This window comes from Phaseolus vulgaris, chromosome 2, assembly GCF_051622355.1.
Source record: "Phaseolus vulgaris cultivar YP4 chromosome 2, ASM5162235v1, whole genome shotgun sequence".
NCBI lineage: Eukaryota > Viridiplantae > Streptophyta > Magnoliopsida > Fabales > Fabaceae > Phaseolus > Phaseolus vulgaris.
In genome coordinates this window covers 46,455,904-46,474,294 of record NC_143499.1, presented here as the reverse complement: position 1 = coordinate 46,474,294, position 18,391 = coordinate 46,455,904, and the positions used below count along the sequence as shown (strand labels likewise).

General features: G+C 30.4%; 2 protein-coding genes across 3 annotated transcripts; both read left to right on the top strand.

Moving 5' to 3' along the window:
- Positions 1-3,331: 3,331 nt before the first annotated feature.
- LOC137812652 (hydroxyproline-rich glycoprotein family protein) lies at positions 3,332-6,360 on the top strand. Of its 2 annotated transcripts, XM_090299101.1 has the most exons (3): positions 3,555-3,820; positions 4,565-4,673; positions 4,786-6,360. In XM_090299101.1, the coding sequence occupies exon 3, from the start codon at positions 5,059-5,061 to the stop codon at positions 6,040-6,042; it is 984 nt and encodes a 327-aa protein (XP_090155227.1). In that variant the 5' UTR covers positions 3,555-3,820; positions 4,565-4,673; positions 4,786-5,058; the 3' UTR covers positions 6,043-6,360. The 2 variants fall into 2 exon arrangements, with proteins under 2 accessions (XP_068470883.1, XP_090155227.1); XM_068614782.2 differs by lacking the exon at positions 4,565-4,673 and having other exon boundaries at positions 3,332-3,820.
- Positions 6,361-9,047: 2,687 nt separating this feature from the next.
- Positions 9,048-11,152, top strand: LOC137812651 (BTB/POZ domain with WD40/YVTN repeat-like protein). The gene has a single exon (XM_068614781.2). It carries the CDS (start codon positions 9,517-9,519, stop codon positions 10,891-10,893), a length of 1,377 nt encoding a protein of 458 aa, XP_068470882.1. The 5' UTR covers positions 9,048-9,516; the 3' UTR covers positions 10,894-11,152.
- The last annotated feature ends 7,239 nt before the right edge of the window (positions 11,153-18,391 follow it).

The following is an 18,391-nucleotide window of genomic DNA, read 5'->3' as shown; positions in this document are numbered from 1 at the left end:
TCTAAACTTAGATTAATTATAGCCTAAAAAAGTCTTCAGTTTAATTGTTATTTCAGTTGCCCTAAGACACAAGCAAAAGGGAAAAGAATCTATCCATGACTTTTATTATTATTCTTACCCCACCTCCTTTTCAACCTTTCTTCCTCCTATCATACCAACAACTACCAAAATCACTCTTCAGGAAATTAGGAGGAAAGTGGGTTAAACAATTTCTTTTACAATTTTTTAATTAATTAATTAATTTCATATGGACTATGATCATATATGCTTGCAAAATGTCAATAACCATGTTTCATGTCATCAAAAACATAACTAGCTAGTAAACATTGGTGAAGATCCCACATCTATTAGTTATAAATTTTTCATACTATATAATTACGTACAAATTTCATTTTATAAGTCGATTTTATAAAGTTGAGTTAAATTTAAAGTTTATTTCCTAATATGTTATCAAATTTCTTCAAGCTCTATCATAACGAGAATTTATTGAACTTATCGAGTCACCTACTATCGATATCAGACCATCCATAAATATAAATAAATTTCACGTAACAGATCTTAACATGAAAAAAAAAATGTATTAAAGATCTCACATCAATTAAAAATAATATTTTTTAATAACATATAACTTGAATTAAACTTAATGTTTGCACTTTAATAAATATACTTCTTCACCATTTTCTTTATTTTTTCATTTAAATCAATTCACATACACTCAATTTTTATTTTTAAATTAAGGAACTAGATTTAAAGTTACAATTACAAAAATTGAGTTTGATTTAACAGATATATTCAAGTCATTTTTTCCAGGCTAAAATATTTTTTTTATTAAAATCGTTTTGATTTTTATTATCTTTTAAGATTTATTTTAATATATCAAGTTTCGATAAGTCAGTCAAAAAATAAATCTTATTTGGAATAATGTTGTCTTTTTAAATATAATTATTATATATCTTTATATAAGTGCAGATTAAATTAATTACATCTTCATATATCTTTAATAAGCCAATTCCTAACTAATATAAACTCACCCGTCACACTAATTCTCCAGAAAATATTAAATGGATTTTTTTTTTTACAAAAACGTAGATAACAAATATGTACGTGAATACAAATATAATCAATGGACAGATATTAAAATGATTACCCGTACAGACTTACACGTGAAGACGAATTTGATTTTGATTTATTTACGATTTTACTTTCTAAATTTTAGGATAGTTTTCATTTTTAAGTTTTAAAAAAACTTTTATAATTCCTTAAAATTAAAAAAAAAAGTTTCTAAACATTAAATTTGAAGGACTAATATTTCTAAGCTTAGAGTATAATATTTAATAATTTTTTTATTTAAACTTTACGATTTAGGATTTAAAATTATTTTTAGTCTCTCAAAATGTATCATTTAAGGACTAGAGTTATTCTTTTCTCACTTTTTAAAGACTAACAAAATTTAATTTCTTTAAGTTATGTTATTTTGTAAATGTGTGTGCATAAATATATATCAATATTAAGAAGTGAAAATGTAGTGTATGAAGTGAAATAGAGGTAGAGATAGGATAATAGTTAGAAAGCTTAGGATTGGTTTTGAGGAGGCAAAAACAAGAGCAATCACATGTCATAGCTTAGCCTTTTGGTCACAAACCTAGCAGTTTCTTTACCACTTTTCTAATGCTATAACTACTTTTTCATTTAATCAACTCTACACTCATTTCATTTTATTCACTTCAATAAGTTTTCACTGTTTTTTTTATAGGTAATCATTTTTTCCTTTTCAGTATCAAATTAATTAATTATTATTAGTTTTGTCTGTTATCATGTGACTTTAATACTCATGTCTGGGTTAAATTGTTCCAAGTCTTATATGACTTTGAAACCATGATCAATAAATCTCTTCAATTGACAAGATTGCTCATTCCAGGAGTAAAACACTCCTAAAGTTATTATGATAAAAAAAAATTCTATCGGGAAATTAGTTTGGGAGTAGAATTAGATGAGTACACTGTTTTTTTAATGAGTTATCAGTTAGTCTTTGATGTAAAAGAGAAAGTTCATCTGAAAATAACTCTTTGATACTTAAGTCAATAAGAGTATCAAGATAGAAAGTTCTTAACAAGATAAAAATTAAAAGTATCACATAAAATAATTTGTACTTCTTCTGAATATTTATAGGTTGATAAAGTGATATCCTCTTAATAAACTGTTATGAGTAATTTAGATTAGTCAGTTATTCATTGTTTCATAAATAACTGCTCATCATTTAAGGTTCATAGATTATACCATTTTATTTATGACGATCATTAATGGGAGTAAAAGTTTGAAAGTCAATAATCACTTGTAGTATTAACCATTACCGATTAAAAAACAAATTTAGAAAATTAAATAAAAATAAATATAAAATTTATTGGATACATAAAAGGAAAAATATGAAACGTTGGAGTTCTGATTTAATTTTGTGTGTTGGTTTTGTGGCAATTAAAGATGGAAATTGAAAAGGAAATAGCAAAGAGAGGGTGATGAGTGGTGGCAACACTAGAGTGGAGAGAGAAAAGACTAGAGTTCTAGAAATGTTTGATTTTGTTAAAAAATAAAAAGACAAAACCCTAATTTGGGCAGTTTCCAAAATGGGGGAGTTGTTTCATGCTTCGTATTTTCCAAGCACGTTAGTTCAACCACACAACAACCAAATTTCAACGTCGTAGACAACTCAAATTCACACAACAAAATCACTTTCTTCCTGCATTTCCTTAATAAACATATTATGTATCACCTTCTCTCCATCATTTCAAAATACTAACCACTTTAACACATGTACAACGCATACTAACTTCAACACAGTTATTTTTAACGAAAAATACGAGTAATTCCGTATCAAAATACAGACAGAAAACTTGACCCCGTATTTGTGATTAGAGAATTAAAATAATGATATAAAAAAAAGGTTAATGAAGAAGAAGTTAGGATCCATAATGATGTTTTGGGCCTGAATTTGAGAGAGAATAATTAATAATATTATCCCATCGAGAAATGAGAAATAAAAAAATAAATAAAATATAGAGATTGAGCATTCGTGCAAGTTATTTGAAAGTGGTGGCTGGGCTGGTAAAAGAGGAAAGAGAATAAGATTGGGTCACATGGGCTAGTGGGGCCCATATTAGCGAGTTGGGCCCACAGCGGTGAGTGGGATGGTGCTGCGCACGAAACCAAAGTCATCCAGAAAATGGGTGTGCACACGTGCACTCACGCTAACGTAAACAACCACTCCTCTCTCTCTCTCCTGCAACAACACCATTTATTTATTTATTATTAATATTCAACAAATAATAAATATCGTTTTTACAATTGAAAAGTATGTGTATGAATTTGAAGGTGGCAAAGAGAGAAATAACATAATGTGATATGAGTTTTGGGAGTGAAGGAAAAAAAAGGGTAAAAAGGAGAATAAAAAAGCTAGAAAGTGGGTCTTCGTTAATCACATGAGGAGCAAGTCATTGCCGTGTTTGACCTCAACTCATAACATAACATAACAGCGTTGTACTCATACACGACACAAATACACGCCAACGCAACTCACGCCTCACCACAACACAAGACAACACATAAACTCAGATTTCATTCTCCACTATCATATCACAACCTCTTCAACTCTATTTTCCCACTTCTTTATGCTTCTTCTCCACAACATTTTTCTCATCGCCAAACCACAGACATGAGAGGGACTAATGGTGGGACTCGTGCTAACAACACTTTCGACACTATAAACGCTGCTGCCTTTGCCATAGCCTCTGCTTCCCACAACCGCGTTTCTCAACCTCCTACCCAGGTATAACCATGTTTCTCTTCTTTTCACACTTTTTTTCGGAAACAAAATTTGGGTTTTGGATCATTTTGATTCTTTTGGCCTATACCCTTTTGCTTCTTTCGGGTTGTTTTCCTTGTTTTTTCCTGTGTGTTCCGTTTGACGCTGTTTGGTTGAGTTTATTTTATAATTGATTGATCTCTTTTCGGAAAAGAAGAGATCTTTTTTGTTTTCTTTTTCCCCCCCTTGTGCACGAGTAAATAAAGTAGCAAACTTTTCGTTTTCGAAAGATAGTAAGTTCGTGAAGAGGAGAAAAATAATTGAACAATGTTAGGATTTTCCTGTTTGCCGTCTGTAATATCATAGCGTGTGAAGTTGGAACTCATCGGTTTTTCTTTTTCTCACTGAATGCTTTTGGTTGATATCAGTCGTTTTCTTGATGAGTTAGTGCTAATAATTTGGGAATAGTTTTTTGTTTTCTTTTCTTTTTAATTTTCTATTTGGAAGCGGAGTCCTTTACTTGCTGATATTACATGCACGGTTTAGAGAAAAATAACAAAATAAGTTATGAATTGAAAATTCAGTATGATTGTTTGGCTTTTGAATTTCACTTTCTTTTGTTAACTATTGAATCTTCACTTTTTCTATACCGGGATCAATGAATACCAAGTGTATGATTGCATCTAAATCCTCATACTTATCTGGATCTTTTTCTTACTGAATGAATTTCCAATTGATGGTGTTTGCCCTGATTTATACGTATGACAGTTATTTCGTTCCTTACATTTTCACTGGAAGAAGGGATGTTCCAAGAGTAAAAGCTACAGTATATGTTTCTTATTGAATATGGGGTATATGTACCAAAATTAAAATTAAGGTCTGAATTATGTTCATTTGGTATGATTTATTGCATAATGGGTACTTCTGGATGAATCAAGAGAACACTCACTTGTGATGTAAACTTAAAAGTCAGCTACTTTTGGTTGCAGAAGAAAAGATGGGGAAACTGGTTGAGCAAAATTGGGTGTTTTGGATATCAAAGAAACAGAAAGCGCATTGGACATGCGATCCTTGCTCCAGAAACAACCCCGAATGGAGCAGAGCCTGCTGCTGCTGCTGCTGTTAGTTCAACACAAGCACCAAGCATAACACTCCCCTTCGCCGCGCCTCCCTCATCTCCGGCATCTTTCTTTCAATCAGAACCTCCCTCAACTGCACACTCACCAGTTGGTAAATTTTCTCACACTTGTGTCTCTGCCAGCATGTATTCCCCTGGTGGCCCTGCATCAATCTTTGCCATTGGCCCTTTTGCTCATGAAACCCAATTAGTATCACCACCTGTTTTCTCGGCTTCCTCCACCGCTCCTTTCACCCCACCTCCTGAATCTGTCCACTTGACCACCCCTTCTTCGCCGGAGGTTCCTTTTGCTCAGCTTCTTGACCCCAACAACAGGAATGCTGACACCTTTCAGCGCTTCCAGATATCTCCCTATGACTTCCAGTCCTATCAGTTTCACCCAGGAAGTCCAGTTGCTCAACTCATATCACCAAGATCCGCCATCTCTGCATCCGGCACCTCATCGCCACTCCCTGACTCCGAAATTAACGCCACTCTCTCCCATATCCTTGATTTCCAAAGACCAGACCCTCCCAAGCTTCTCAACTTGGATAAACTCTCTGTTTCTCAAAACAGGAAGTCAAACCAAAACCAAGGTTCCGGCTCTCTCACCCCTGATGCTGGTTTTCTTTCAAATCATTGGGTTTCTGAGATCAAAATGTCCCCACGCCCAACCAATAATCGAGTTAGTGAGATCAGTATAAATCATAGAGTTTCATTTGAGATATCTGCGCAGAAAGTCTTGGAATCTCTAGAAAACAAGCCTGCAGCATCGGCATGGACTAAGGTCATGTCAAAGTTGAAAAACGACGATCCAGCAGCAGCAGACAAAGAAGAAAAATTTGGAGAAACCGGATGCAATGAGAAACAACAAGTTCTTGCCGAAACTCACAATGATGAACCACTGGAACCCAATTTGAGTGAAGATGATGCAACAGCTCACGAGAAGGATCAGTACTTAACTCTTGCTTCTGCTAAAGAATTCAACTTTGATAAAGCAGATGGAGGGGATTCTCTTGCTCCCATTATAGTTGCTGACTGGTGGGCTAATGAGAAAGTTGCAGGGAAGGAGAGGGGGGCCACCAAAGATTGGTCCTTTTTCCCAATGATTCAACCTGGTCTCAGTTAACCATCAAAGACTCACATAACGATTCACGAATTTGGCATTGGTTTTTAACTTTGTGCCATGATGCTTCACAGAACCCAGCAGCGCACATGGTAGATTGAATCATAGGAAATTAAGATTTGGAGTCTAACACAGTGATGGGGTTCTTTTTTGAATCCAATGGCCCCCAACAAAATCATAGTACTTCGCTTAATACATGTGTTGTAGTTGTTACCAAGTTTGTGGTAGAAATAGCTGTACATTTTTAGCATATGTACCCCCCTATCATTATATATGTAACATAGTTGACTAATGATCATGCCCATTTTATATATACCTAAAGATCATGCTTTCTTGGATTCTGTGAATACACCAAATTTGAACCTTGGTCCAAAGGTCCAAATTTATGCCTGGGAATTCAATCAAATTGATATTAAATAGTACTTTTATATTATATTTCAAGTATATAATATACCTATGTAGCACAGATACTGACACGGCACGGAGATACGTATAATGTTTAAAATGTAGGACACGGGAACACGGATCTATATATTATATAATTTTGAATTATATAAATTGAAAATAAATATATTTATGTGCAAAAGTATGTTTTAAATTCTTTTGGAAGTAGGAAGATATTTTACCTGACTAGTTCAAAAGAATTTGTTTCTTATTTTTATAATCATAATACAAATTTATATAATAAATTTGAGTTTTTAGAAAATTATTGTATTTATACCTTTTAAAATTGTGTTAGAACCTTGCTAGAATTTTAAAAAATCCAACAAATATTGTTTGAATTGAACACTTTGCCAATAAATGTCCTACGAGTGTCGACACCGATACGAGTGTCGATACCGATATGTGTGTCCGACACGGATATACCCATTTAAGATAAGTGTCCGAGCCTGATAATAATATACACTAAATTAAATTGTTTTATCTCTTGAAATAAATCGGTTCTATTAATTAATATTTATATAGTATCTTTAAATAAATTTTCTTACATAGTTATAAATACTCCAACAACCCTTCTTTTATATCTTCACAAATGTGTTGTAAAAGAATATAAGTCAATCTCATGGAAACATAGATATCTATACCTATATATTAAAAAAAAAAATCACCTTCTACACAATTTTTTTATAATTCTATTCTTATTTAATATATTTCATTTTATTAATACAAGTATTTTGTCATTTTATATTAATTATTTAAAAATTAAAATTATTTTTTAAATAAATATTAATTTACCATTTTTTATGACTTTTCACTTTTTTCTTAATTCTTTATTTTAAGGCAACAACAGAAATAAAGAAAGAAAGAAAAAGCATAGTCTCACATATTTTCACACTGAATTACATATCAAATAAAATAACTTTCATTTTTAATCATTCTCTACATTTTATCTAAAATTATTTATGTATATATATTAAATTTCTATTATCATAAAATTTGAGTAAAAGAGGAAAGTGTGAATTATAAAATAGTAAAAAGTGTGTGAAAAAATAATTATAAAAGTATATTGCTTTTATTAATTATTACATATTACTATTTTTGTTAACAATTTAAAGTTTATATCTCATATTTACTGTATTGTGAAGAACTTATTACCATTTTAGAAAAAGTACGTTAATTTATTTTGAAAAATAACGTTAATATTTATTTGAATAAAGTAAATACTTTATATTAAAATATAATTTTTATCCCTGTTTTGGATTGGAAAAAAATCCAATAACTATCTTATTATATATACATGTATTTTTTTTTTTCTATTTGATATTTCAATATATAAATATTTATGCTTAAATTACTAAGAGAGCCATCACATATGGATTGGAACTTTATTCAATTTTTAAGAAAATTATATGAATTATACTAAATTATTATGTAAAAATTATATGAATTATACTAAATTATTATGTAAAAATTATATGAATTGATACTAAATTATTATATGTGCATAGCAATATGAATTTCACAATAATACATTAAAATATTTACGAAAGAATGAAGTGTTTTATTTTCTTTTAACTTTTTGTTTGTAATATATGTAAATATTAAATCTTTTATAAAAATATATATATATATTTTGAGATATTAAATAAATTATATATATATATATTAAAAAGTTGATTTTAAATTTAAATTAATCTTATAAAATTAAATTAAAATTTATTTATAAAATGGCATTTTCACTATGATAAATATAAAATGTTATTATTTGTAATAGTTAATATGGATCTCTAACATTATACATTATATATTTGTACATTTCAATTAGATATTTCCATGCATGATATATTATTGAATTAATGTAATTAAAGATGTTACATAATTGGAGCAAAACTGATTTTCAGATATCTTTAATTTGAAAACCAGTGTTGAAAAAAAAAAGTAATGCCATTTGAATTTGAAGTGATATGTGTATAGTTTAAACTGGATTTGGTTTGATTGTACACAAAACCAAATAATGAGGCCCAGCACATTGTTTCCTCAGAACCCTAAATCAGCAACTTCGGTCCAGTCCACGCACCACTATCCTCACTCCAGACAAAACTTACCTTTTTCCTACATCTTTCCATCGCATCCTTTCTCTTTTTTAAAATCACCATTACATTTTATATTTAAATGGTCACACTCCTAGACCAAGCAAAGTATCCATGTTTTTTTCACAGAAGCAAAGTATCCATGTTTTTTTCACAGAAGCAAAGTATCAATACTCAACATTATATTAAAAATGGTTCTTAACTAAGGAACCAATTGCTTCCAAACATAAATAACACCAAATGAAGACTAACCAATAACAAGCCATTGGAACACAAGGTTGAACTTTTGTTTCTATAACATTTTACTAAATCTCCGCGCCATAAACATTCGATCAGCTGACTAAATAGCGACTGCAAAACTACTTGAATGGAAAATCTTTAAACATGATATTTATTAATTTATTAATAGAGTTAGCTGGTCAAATAGTCAAACAGCCTCTCTTAGATAAGAAATACTAAAAATAGTTTAGAAGTTGGGGAACCAAATTTGACCCAGCTGTTGAAATTTAAAAAAAAACGTGCAACAATACAAAGTGGAGGAGTAGAAAGATACTCAGCGAGGCTGTCTACCTTTATTTTCGTCTATTGTCAAAATCGAAACGGTCCATTTTGGGCGGCCAATGATAGTAATAATATAATGTTTTTTTTTTATAAAAAATAAAAGTAAGAAGAAGACGTTTGCAATGATGGAGATCTAGAAGAGTGGACAATCTTTGCATTGACCCAGAGACTTGTGTGCATTGCAGCTTCCAGAGTCCCACCAGATCCTATACTTAAGGAATAACAATACCAACCAAAAGCCACCCTTTCTATGGTGTCAAAGATCACAGTATATATATAACATCCCATTTCTCTCTATCCACCAAACATTCATCTCAACTACTCCAACACCACAAACCCTCTTCTCTCTTTCATTCTTCCTCATTCACATCACAACAAACCAAAAATGCCACCTTTTGCAGGTTCTGAACCAGCTGGCTTCCCCAAGCCCGATTCCAACATAGTTTCCATCGACGTCGGAGGCCAAGTCTTCCAAACCACCAAACAGACACTAACCTCAGCGGGTCCAAAAACCTTCTTCTCCAGAATTGCGGAATCTTCTGGAATCTACGCGCCGTTCATCGACAGAGACCCGGAAATGTTCTCCCTGCTCCTCTCTCTCCTCCGCACCGGAAACCTTCCCTCAAAGGCCAAAGCTTTCGATATCCAAGACCTAATTATCGAGTCCAAATTCTACGGCATCGAAACCCTCCTCGTCAATTCCCTCTCCAACCCTTCTCAGCTGGAACCTTTCAACCTCCAAAAATCTCTCCTTTTGCCACTCAACGGCCGCGACTCCCCCTCCGCCCTCGCCGCCGACGGCGCCTGCGGCGCCCTCCACGTCGCGCACGGCAGCAAGATCACCTCCTTCGACTGGTCCCTCCGCCGCAAGGCCACCGTCCTCACCCACTTCACCGCGGTGGACTCCCTCCTCGCGCTCTCGCCGACGCTGGTTGCTGCCGGCGCCAACGACTTCTCCGGCCTCCAGATCCTGGACCTCGAAAAAGCCCGCGTCAGGGAAACCCTAAACTGGGAAAACGTCACCAAATCCGGGTCCACCGTCCAGGCCATCGGATCCTCCACGGAAAACATGTTCGTCAGCTTCGAATCCTCGCGCCGAAACTCCAATTCCATATTGGTTTACGATTTGCATACTCTAACCCCCGTCACCGAGATCGGTCACAACGAAATCTTCGGCGCAGACATCGATTCAGCAATTCCCGCGACGAAGTTGCAGTGGATTGAGGGTTACAATTTGTTGATGGCCTCTGGGTCCCACAGTGGGCCCTCCGGCGTCTCCGGTAACATTCGATTGTGGGATGTTCGGTCCGGTAACGTGGTCTGGGAGATTTCGGAGAAGGTGGATTGTTTTGCTGACGTGGCGGTTTCCGATGGGTTGTCGGTAATTTTTAAGGTTGGTGTGAATTCGGGCGAAGCGTCGTACGTGGACATGCGGAATCTGAGCAACGAGAGCACCTGGGTTTGTCTTGGAGATAAAAGAAAGGTAATGAACAGTGGGAAGAAGGAAGGGATTGGCTGCAAAATTAAAACGCAGGGGAATCAAGTGTTTTGCACCAAGGGTGGTGACGTGGAGCTCTGGTCTGAGGTTGTTATGGGCTCTGGAAATACTGGGAGAATCTTCAAGAAGAACTTGATGGGTAGGATGAGGGACATGGGTGGTGCAAAGATTACCAATTTGGCCTTTGGAGGAAGCACCATGTTCTTGACCAGAAAGGATCAGCAATGTGTTGAGGTGTGGCAGAGTTCTTCAAGGGAATTTTGACTCTCTTTCTCTTCTTCTTTTCTTCAATATTCAATATACTTTTTTTACATTCAAAAAAAATATTTGTTTTATTTGTTGCTGAAAATATGTTGTAAATTAACTCTCTCTGCCTTGTACATTCTTCATGTTTGGTGAGGTGCCTCTCTACCACCTACCAATTTCACAAATTGTCTGAATTATTTATTTCTCTGTTTGACATTTTTTTTGTAAACTATCAAAGATTGGTATAGTGAGACAAATATCAAGAGCTGTTCTATCATGATTCATGCACTTACTTTTCATATTCTCTATTCCTTTTTGGTCAAACTTTTTTTTTTTTAGAGAAAACTATAAATTTGAAGATATTAACCTAAACAAAATCTATGGTCCTATATTTTTGTGTATTGAACATTTATTTTCCAGTCCACTGATTGAACATTTATCTTCACTTTTACCTTTTTAGTTCAAAGTTCTTTCTAGATTATGCAATAAGAAAAACCTTTCAGATTGTTAAAATTTTGTCTTTTTTTTATGAGTCCACAACATAATATATGAACAAGGGGTGACGATAACAGCAACAGCAAGAAAATGGCAAAAAGAGAAAATATAAAGTCCCTGTCATGAAATTGAGTCTTAAGAGAAGCCATCAGAGACGAAACAAGATAGAAGTTTACGGAGCAAGTATAAAAATCGAAGTTCGTTCAAAAATTATGTAGTATTACATTTTGTTTAAAACATTAACAGACGTGTATTATTTTAAAATTAAAACCTACTTATATGAACTGTCAATTTTACTTGTTACTAAAAACTTTCATAATTTTATAATAAAAATAATATCTATGTTCATACTGTCATAAAACTCTATTTTAATAGTTTATGTTACTTAATATTTATTTCTGGTGAATGGTATTTTAATAGTTTAATAAAAAAAATAAACAAAGAAATATTTTAATAGTTTGCTTCAAGACCAAAATCTCATGAAATCTTAAAAACAAAGATAACAAATTTGAAACTATAAAAACCAAAAAAAGTGGGAAAAAGAAAAAATATTAAAACTATACAAAATAAAATAAAAAAAGATGGGAACGACAATGATAGAGAAAAAATATTGGTTGGTGTGGATCGTGATGTTTAAAATTCTCAATCTTCTATAGTGTTTAAGTTTTGTCTCATTGATAAACATTAACAGATAATTTTTAATTACAAATTAATTATAAAGAAAAAAAAAGAGTAAATTGATTTGATGATAAATATAATTTTACGTGACTTCCAAAATAACTATGGCAAATTATAAAAGCAAAAATATTAAAAATTACGATACTCAAATATTTTATCTAACAAAAAATATTATTTTATCTCCCAAAAATACTAAAAAAATCATTAAATAAAAATTATTTTTAAAGACAAAAAATAATTAGTAGTTAAATTGATAAAATTAGATATTATTTTAAAAACTAAAAAAATTATTGATATCTAAATTAGTTTATATTATTAATAAATAGTTTCTAAATTAGTATCTAATTAGATATCAAAGTTTTAGATACCAACTTCAAAATCTAAATCATTTATAACTAAAACTTAGGTAGCTAATTAGATACTCATTTAGAAACTATTTATTAATAATAGAAAGTAATTTAGATATCAATACTTTTTTTTTTCTAAAATAGTATCTAATTTTTTCAATATAACAACTAATTTTTATTTTATTTTTTTAAAATTGATTCCTATTTAATATTTTTTATAGTAATTATACATAATCAAATATTTTATCAAAATAAAAATAAAATAAATTTACATATATACACAAAGGTGCAAACATTTGAAAGTAGTGAAGAAAATAATATATAAAGGAAAAATATTTTTTAATTTAATGCATCTACACATTAAGATTTAATTTCAAAAAATTTAATAATTTTTTATATTAGTTTATTCATGCGCTCAATGATTCAAACTGGTTGGTTTAAAATCATCATAATTTTTTTTATCCTTTTTCATATTATTTATTTTATAATATACTTAAAATTAGAGAACAGTAAATGTTGAAAAAAATGCATATTAAAATTATATGAAAAAGTTGTGATGATTTGAAAATTTAGAATGAATTAGGTTAAGAAGTGATGGTCCTGTGTTATTTAATAAAAGTGAGTTGGACTTTTATTTTATGAGGTTTTGGGCTGGAAATAATTAAATAAAACCAAGAGTGTGGTGGATTTGTTAAAACAGGGGTGCCAATAGGAGAGTTCCATTCTATTCTGAAAACAGAACCAATTAACCATCTGTGAATGATGATAGTTTGACATCACACCCCTACACAACAATTAATAATATTATTTTATTTTAAAATGCTGAGTATATTTATTTTTATTAATTAAAATAATATTTTATTGTTAAAAGAAGTTGTAAGCCAAGGAAAGATAAAAATAAATGGATATAAAAAAGATTATTACAGTACATAGAAATGTTTTTACGTTGATTTATAAAGTAGTTTTTACGTTTTAGGTTTTAGTAACATAGTGCAACTATATGGGTTGTACTTATACTAATATTACACGTGATATTATATCTATAAATTATTTATTAAACTAAAAACTAGAAATTACTTACAATATAATTATATAAGCATATGTGTCAAGAACTCACCATTTGTCTATCTACATACTTAAAACATTATTTTACAAAAGTCAATCACATAATATTTTTCACACAAAAAGTTATTTTTTTTATAAACTACATGACCATGAGTTTTTCACTGTGAAATAAAAATGGTTAAGAGTAAATCAATAATTTTCGAATCTAAATAAATAATTTTATCAATATTTTTAAAAAAAACTAATAAAAATTGTTTTTACATATATCTTTGTTTGATTTTGGGTTTTTTTTAAAATTATACTTATTTTTTATTTTTAATTAAAGGTAATCATTTTCAAATAGATATTGTAGGATACTAGTACCTTTCATACACGATTCTCAAATCCAAAATTTAATTTTGAAGACAATTTTTAAGTTTTTTTAAGTTCTTTTTAGTTTTTTTTAATAAAATATCATTATAAGAAAATAATTAAATAACAATTAATTTAGAAATAAAAATTAATAATTAATTATTATATTAATTAAGTTAAAAATTATTTTATAAACTAAAAAATTATTGATATCAATTAATTTTTATTATTAATAAAATTTTATAAAGTAATTTTTAAATTAATATATAATATTAATTTTATCTATTAATTAATTTAAATTAAAAATTAATTTAAAATTTGAAGTAATGAATAACCAAACTTTGACGGTTAATATTACACATAAATTTTAAAACTACTTTATATATTTTTATTAAAAATATTTTTTTAAAATAATATTTTTAATTTATAAAATAATATTTAATTTAATTAATATAATAATGATTTATTTATTATTTTAAAATTAATTACTATTTAATAAAAAAAATTATAGTGCATGATAATAATTCTGTTTTTCAAAGATTTTTTTTGTCATGCCGTCATAACTCCGATAGTGACAATACTAACATAGATAACTTAAAAAAAATAGTAGAATAAAAAAATTAATTAAATCAATAAAAATCATTAAAATCTGGAACATTAGTTTGAATTTCAATAATTTTACTTAAAATTAATTTGAACTAAATAAAGGTCCACATATAAGATTAACATATACAACTTGTTAAATATATAACGTGGTATTTTTATAACTTTTATCTATTTTTATATTTCTATATTTATTTATTACTTATTATGATAAAATATTAGGTTATTCTTAGAGTAGATTTTTTTTACATGAAACAACTAGTGGTGGAGAAAAAATTTGTCGGTAGAAGAATTAAGTTTGTGGTGCAAAAGAAAATTTGTGGCAAAATGAACGATACTACTCAACCCAGCGCAACTCAAAATTAATTTAAAATATATTTAAAATTAATAATAATGTCATATGACTTAATTTAAAATGTTATCTGAATATTTGTTTTAATTTATTAAATAGAAAACAAACATGTCAATATGATTATTGTAACAAATTCTAACAAAAGTTCATTCTCTAACAAATTATGGAATTCTGATTCCTTTCGGCCTAAAAAGTAAAACCCAAGTTATAGCTGTGTCTGGGCTCTTGGGTTGGGTTACATGGGACACTAACAACTACCATCAAAAGACTGCTTCTTCCTCCACCTCCATCAATTTTAACCACCCCGATACTAGAAGCGAATTTACCATTATAACCTTAAAAAAAAATATTAAAAAATTAAAATATAACTTAATTTTACTTTAACATACTTCTGCTTTTTTCACGTTCATTCCGTGTGCTCTTTCACTCCCATCATCTTGCAGCTCCCACCCCTCCGAAGCTCCCACCTCCTTCAAAGTTTTCTTCTCTTCTAAAGCTCTCATTCTCTTTCAAAACTCTCATCCATAGTTTTAATGCTTTTCATTTTTAGTTTTAATGTGGCGGAAATATTCCAAAGGCATTGATTTATCCCGTAGATGGTTAAATAAGTTATAGATTGCGTAATCCGGTGAGTCTTTAGTTAAGTTATGGATTATGTATTTCGATATTTGTTGTTTATTTTGGTTCTAAATTACGTAATCAGGTATCTTTGTCCAATTAGGTTTCAGATTATGTAATATGGAAGTTCCAATTTTTTAGTTTTGGATTATGTAATCCGTAGTGTTGATTTTTGTGTATAAACCGAAAGTGGTTTTTTGTGAGGTTCCAAGCCACATTTTTTAAGAAAATTTTTATATTATGTACACAACTTGATGATTATATTATTTATTATCTTATTTGTAAATAAATGAAATTCACATTGTGTTGTGGACAAATATGGCTAAAACAAGAGGTGTTGGATCTCAGGGTCATGATCGCAGAAGATCGACGACTTTTGTCCGTAGAAGTGACTGAGGTGATGTCGAGGAAATGATTGGTGTTAATGCTCATATTGATAATGACAATCAACAAGGATTACGGGATGATGACCAAGTAGACTAAGGAGAAGGGTTTACTGGAGGACCTTCTGATATGTCTTTACTGGTAAATTTTTCTCACCAAGTTGTTGTTAATCTCTGGGAGGGTGAGGTGAGACCGAAAAAACCTTCAATTAATTTGTTTTTGTTAATTATTGTTTAAATTGATTTAATTATATTGAATATATGCAAATTTTATATTAGGATCAGGGAGAACTTGAATTGGTATCCCATGGTAGGAAATTACGTAAATTTAGGATGCCTCCTATTGATATTGAGTCTCCTTCCACCTTCTCACAGGTGAGATGATCATCACACTTGATGATGTGTCATTTCTTTTACACCTCTCCATTTTGGGTCAGTTCCCTACATATATGCCTTTAGAATACAATGGAGTTGCAAAAATTTTAGCTGAGTTACTAGGGGTGGAGGAGACTCGTGGGAAGGATGAGATGAGGCAATGTCGAGGCGCCCACATACGATTGAGTTGGCTCCGAGATATATACGAGAAATGTTGCACTCAGGAGGTTTGGGAGTGTGTTGTCAGGGCTTACTTGTTGCATCTGGTTGGAAGCACTATTTTTGCAGATAAAAGGGTCACTTCTGTATCTGTTTCGTACTTGTTGTTATTCAACAATCTACATATGTGTCGTGGATACACATGGGGAGCAACAACACTTATACATCTATATGCGTAGTTGGGGGATGCATCATATTTTAACACAAAACAGTTGGACAGTTATGCAACACTAGTTCAGGTATGAAACCATACAAATAATTAGCAATCACATGTTACATTCCCAAATGCATTAAAGATTTTTTCTAACACTTCACAAACTTTTCTTTATGCGGAATAATCCATAAGTCAAATTTTAAAGGCAAAATGAATTCTGGATTATGTAATCCGTAAGTCATATTTGAAGTTCTAAAATGACTTCTAGATTGTGTAATCCGTAAATCAAATTTTAACCGCAAAATGAATTCCAAATTATGTAATCCGTAAGTCATATTTGAAGTTCTAAAGGGACTTCCAAATTGTGTAATCTGTAAGTCAAATTTTAACAGCAAATTGAATTTTGAGTTATGTAATTTGTAAGACGTATTTGAAGTTCTAAAATGACTTCTAGATTGTAATCCATAGTTCATTTAATACCGGATTACATAATCTAGAAGTTTGAGTTTGGTTTGTTATGGATCCGGTATACATACGGATTACCTAATCTGGAATACTTTAGTTTGGTGCATATATATCAATGATTTAAGACACCGAATTGTGTGATCCATTGATCCAACGGATTAACTAATCTAGAAATAAGTATTTTAGGCGCAAGAACTTACCCAAAAATGAGAATGATGAGCCAAACGTGACCACCACAACAACATTGTCAGCACCACCACCTCCACAACAATAGCAATCACCAAACACCTTCTTTTTTACTTAGCGACAAAATATAAAACAAAACTTCCATTTTTATTTTTTTTACTAAAAGAGAATTTTAAAAGTTTATAGAGGTGGGGAAGAATTGATCGAGTTACAAGAAGAAGCAGTCTTATCAAATAAGTATTTATGAAAATTTACAACCCCAACCCCACAAAATAATAATATTTATGCTTAATTGTCTTAAATGCAATTTATTCTTGAATGTCCAACCTGTGTTTGATCTCAAAGGTTTCATCATGTGTGCTGATATCTTATCAATCACGGTGAATCGGTAATGTGTGTCGATGTCATTTTAACCATTTACGTAACATTAACTAACTCTTCATAAATAATTAATGGATAAATTTTTTTTTATATAATTTGGAGTTTTAATTTGATTTTACTATACATAACGAAATAGTGGAATCTAAGGAAAGATGGATTAATACTCATGAGTTAGGAAAGCATCTATCAGAATGCGTTCAATGGACAATCAATCTCAATTTAGGTGAAGCATCTTTTATTAGGTTTGCTAGCTTGGTATATAGTATTTATGCAACTGAGGACTAACTAGCTTGATATTTAAAATATAGAGTAATTACAGGTGAACTTTTTTATTGGAATGCATAAAAAAAGTGTTTACCTTTATTTTAATTTACTATTTTATTGTCTTCAATTTGCTTACTTGCAAGGTCTTTGCAATTGTTTGCACTTGGGATTACCTTAAAAAGATCATGTATTAAAAAATTTTGTTCTATTTTTTAATATTATTCTTGTTTGTTAGATGTTCTCTTCACATCTTGTTTGAAGAGCAGTAACATGACGTTAAATATATATATATATATATATATATATATTTTCATATTATCATGATTTGGTGATATTATGATAAGTTAAAAAAATACTTTACGACCATCATTATTAAAAAAAATCTCTACTAGCAAAGGATTATTTTTTTCTGTATTTCTTAAAATTTCTTGTACGGATATGTGCATATATGGTAAGAGATTTGTGAGAGAATATTCATGACTTAAATCCAAATAGTTAATTATTATTTCCTTACAGGTTTATTAGTTGATTCATTGCAAAAGACACCATTAACTTGTTGCAAATAATTCATGTTAATTTA